Genomic DNA, 1,885 nt, shown 5'->3' on the forward strand with positions numbered 1-1,885 from the left:
AATATTCCACCCCAAGAAGCTAGATGTAGGCCAAGCAGACCCATCAGTCAGAAATGCTGCTTTTTCTACTTCAGATATTGTCTTCAGGAGAGAGGCACCTGTTGACTGAAGCCAGTGACACATGCCCCAATTATCAAAAACAGATACAATGTAGCAAGTGTCCTCAACATTCTAATCAACTGATGGGGGTCTTCAAGCTATAGGTCTATAGTCCACAGTATCAAGGATACGGGCAAGAGAAACCAGTGTCTTGCCTCAAATTATAAATCAGAAGAGAGAATTTCACAGCCCTCTTTTTTGTTCAAAAAAGTTGCAAAGATCAAAAATAAATCTTTACCAACCTGAATGGCATATCCCCTCTTTTCAGCGTATACTGTTTTCCCTCTGTGAGCCAGGAACAAAATGTCTGTTGACTGACAGAAGGTCTTGCTCTGAACATTTAATCACCAAAAGGGTTCTTAGAAGAGAATCATTAAAACCTGATAAAAATGAAAAGGAAGATTTCTTTTAAAATAAATAAACATTTTATCCAAATTTCCAGATATTCCCCAAAACATTTTACCAACCATTAGATGCAAATAATATTATAAAACAAGGATAGAGAACTAAAATACAATGACACCTAGGAGATGCCGTGGATTTATTGAGCTGGGTAAGAAGTTGAAACTATTGGTAAATGCCATGTGTCTGTGAGCTGTTTGAAGGTGGCTGGCATTCCAAGAAGTCCACATTACTTACCAATTAACTAAGCAGGTCAGACTGACCTCTGGGACCAAGAACCTACAGCATTATGATTTGGGGGGAGGGGATGGTACTGAACATTCTCGAACCTTTAATCAGATCTAGGGTCATATGTACTGCCTCTTTTTTGAATAGTCTTATGCCATGCCCTTCTTTACAGAGAAGAGTTACACACTGAATTTGACTGTGTGTGTATATGAGCCACCACTAAAACCACTTGTCATTAAAAAACACTAATTTGTTGCCTAACTGTGCACACTGTTGAAATAAGTGTTAATATAGCCAGTACAAACAGACTTGTATCCAGCTCTTAGGAGCTCACAGTCAAAAACCTGTGGACCCATTGATATGGAACCACACTTACACAGCACATAGAAAGCAATGGTAATGAATTGTATTTTCAAATGAAATGACAATTTCTGATCAATAGAAAAAAAATAATAAGTAAATTCAAAAACAAACCACAAAATAATTTCAAGTCCATTTAGCTTTGTAACTGAAGCTTGGATTTTGGGCTTTTTAAAAAGTCCAACAATAGCTTTCAAATATTCTAATGTTTAAAATAACAAAACATATAATGTATTTTTAAAAAGCAGATAAATATCCATGGTTTCTCTAATTCTTCTTCTTTCCAAGGTTATTTTCAAAATAATTCAACTCAATTCAAGTCCTTGGCTTTGGGGAGGTGAGGTAGGTACTAAAATGACCCATCAAATCTGCTGCTTTCACAAACCTTTGTGGGCCTCTCCTACTCAAAGCAAGGAGGTCAGATACTGTACCAAAAGTCCATAACAAGAAAAAGTAAATGGCTCTCTGTTCATTTGACAATGCTTCTTTAGTTAGATTAGCTAAAGCCTTATTTAGAAGAAGTACTTAAAAGAAGGGTACATTTTAATCTGTGCATCCAACTTCCAAAAAGATAAAAGAAAGAATAAGTCTGGCTGCACTGACATCAGGATAGTCTAAAGACAAAGTTAAGGAAGAAAAGACACAAAGGATTAAGTGAATAAGATATTATAATCAAGTTAAATGTAAAAACAAAAATATTAAGAGAAAGAAGGGGCAAAATAATTTTCAGAATGATTATACCGTGTTAGCTATAACATCAGAAACATTGTTTTGGATTCTTTTTTTTTTAATGGAG

At 35.3% G+C, this 1,885-nt stretch overlaps 1 protein-coding gene across 1 annotated transcript in view; it reads right to left on the minus strand.

The window, feature by feature from the left end:
* Positions 1 to 1,885, minus strand: part of SOX5 (SRY-box transcription factor 5) — a 955,120-nt gene that overhangs the window by 568,860 nt on the left and 384,375 nt on the right. The window contains exon 4 of the mRNA XM_023738014.1: positions 342 to 479. Within this exon, the coding sequence (XP_023593782.1) occupies positions 342 to 439 (98 nt within the window). The 5' untranslated portion in view covers positions 440 to 479. The remainder of the gene's footprint in view (positions 1 to 341; positions 480 to 1,885) is intronic.

Source organism: Trichechus manatus, unplaced genomic scaffold (genome assembly GCF_000243295.1).
Source record: "Trichechus manatus latirostris isolate Lorelei unplaced genomic scaffold, TriManLat1.0 scaffold00112, whole genome shotgun sequence".
Lineage (NCBI taxonomy): Eukaryota > Metazoa > Chordata > Mammalia > Sirenia > Trichechidae > Trichechus > Trichechus manatus.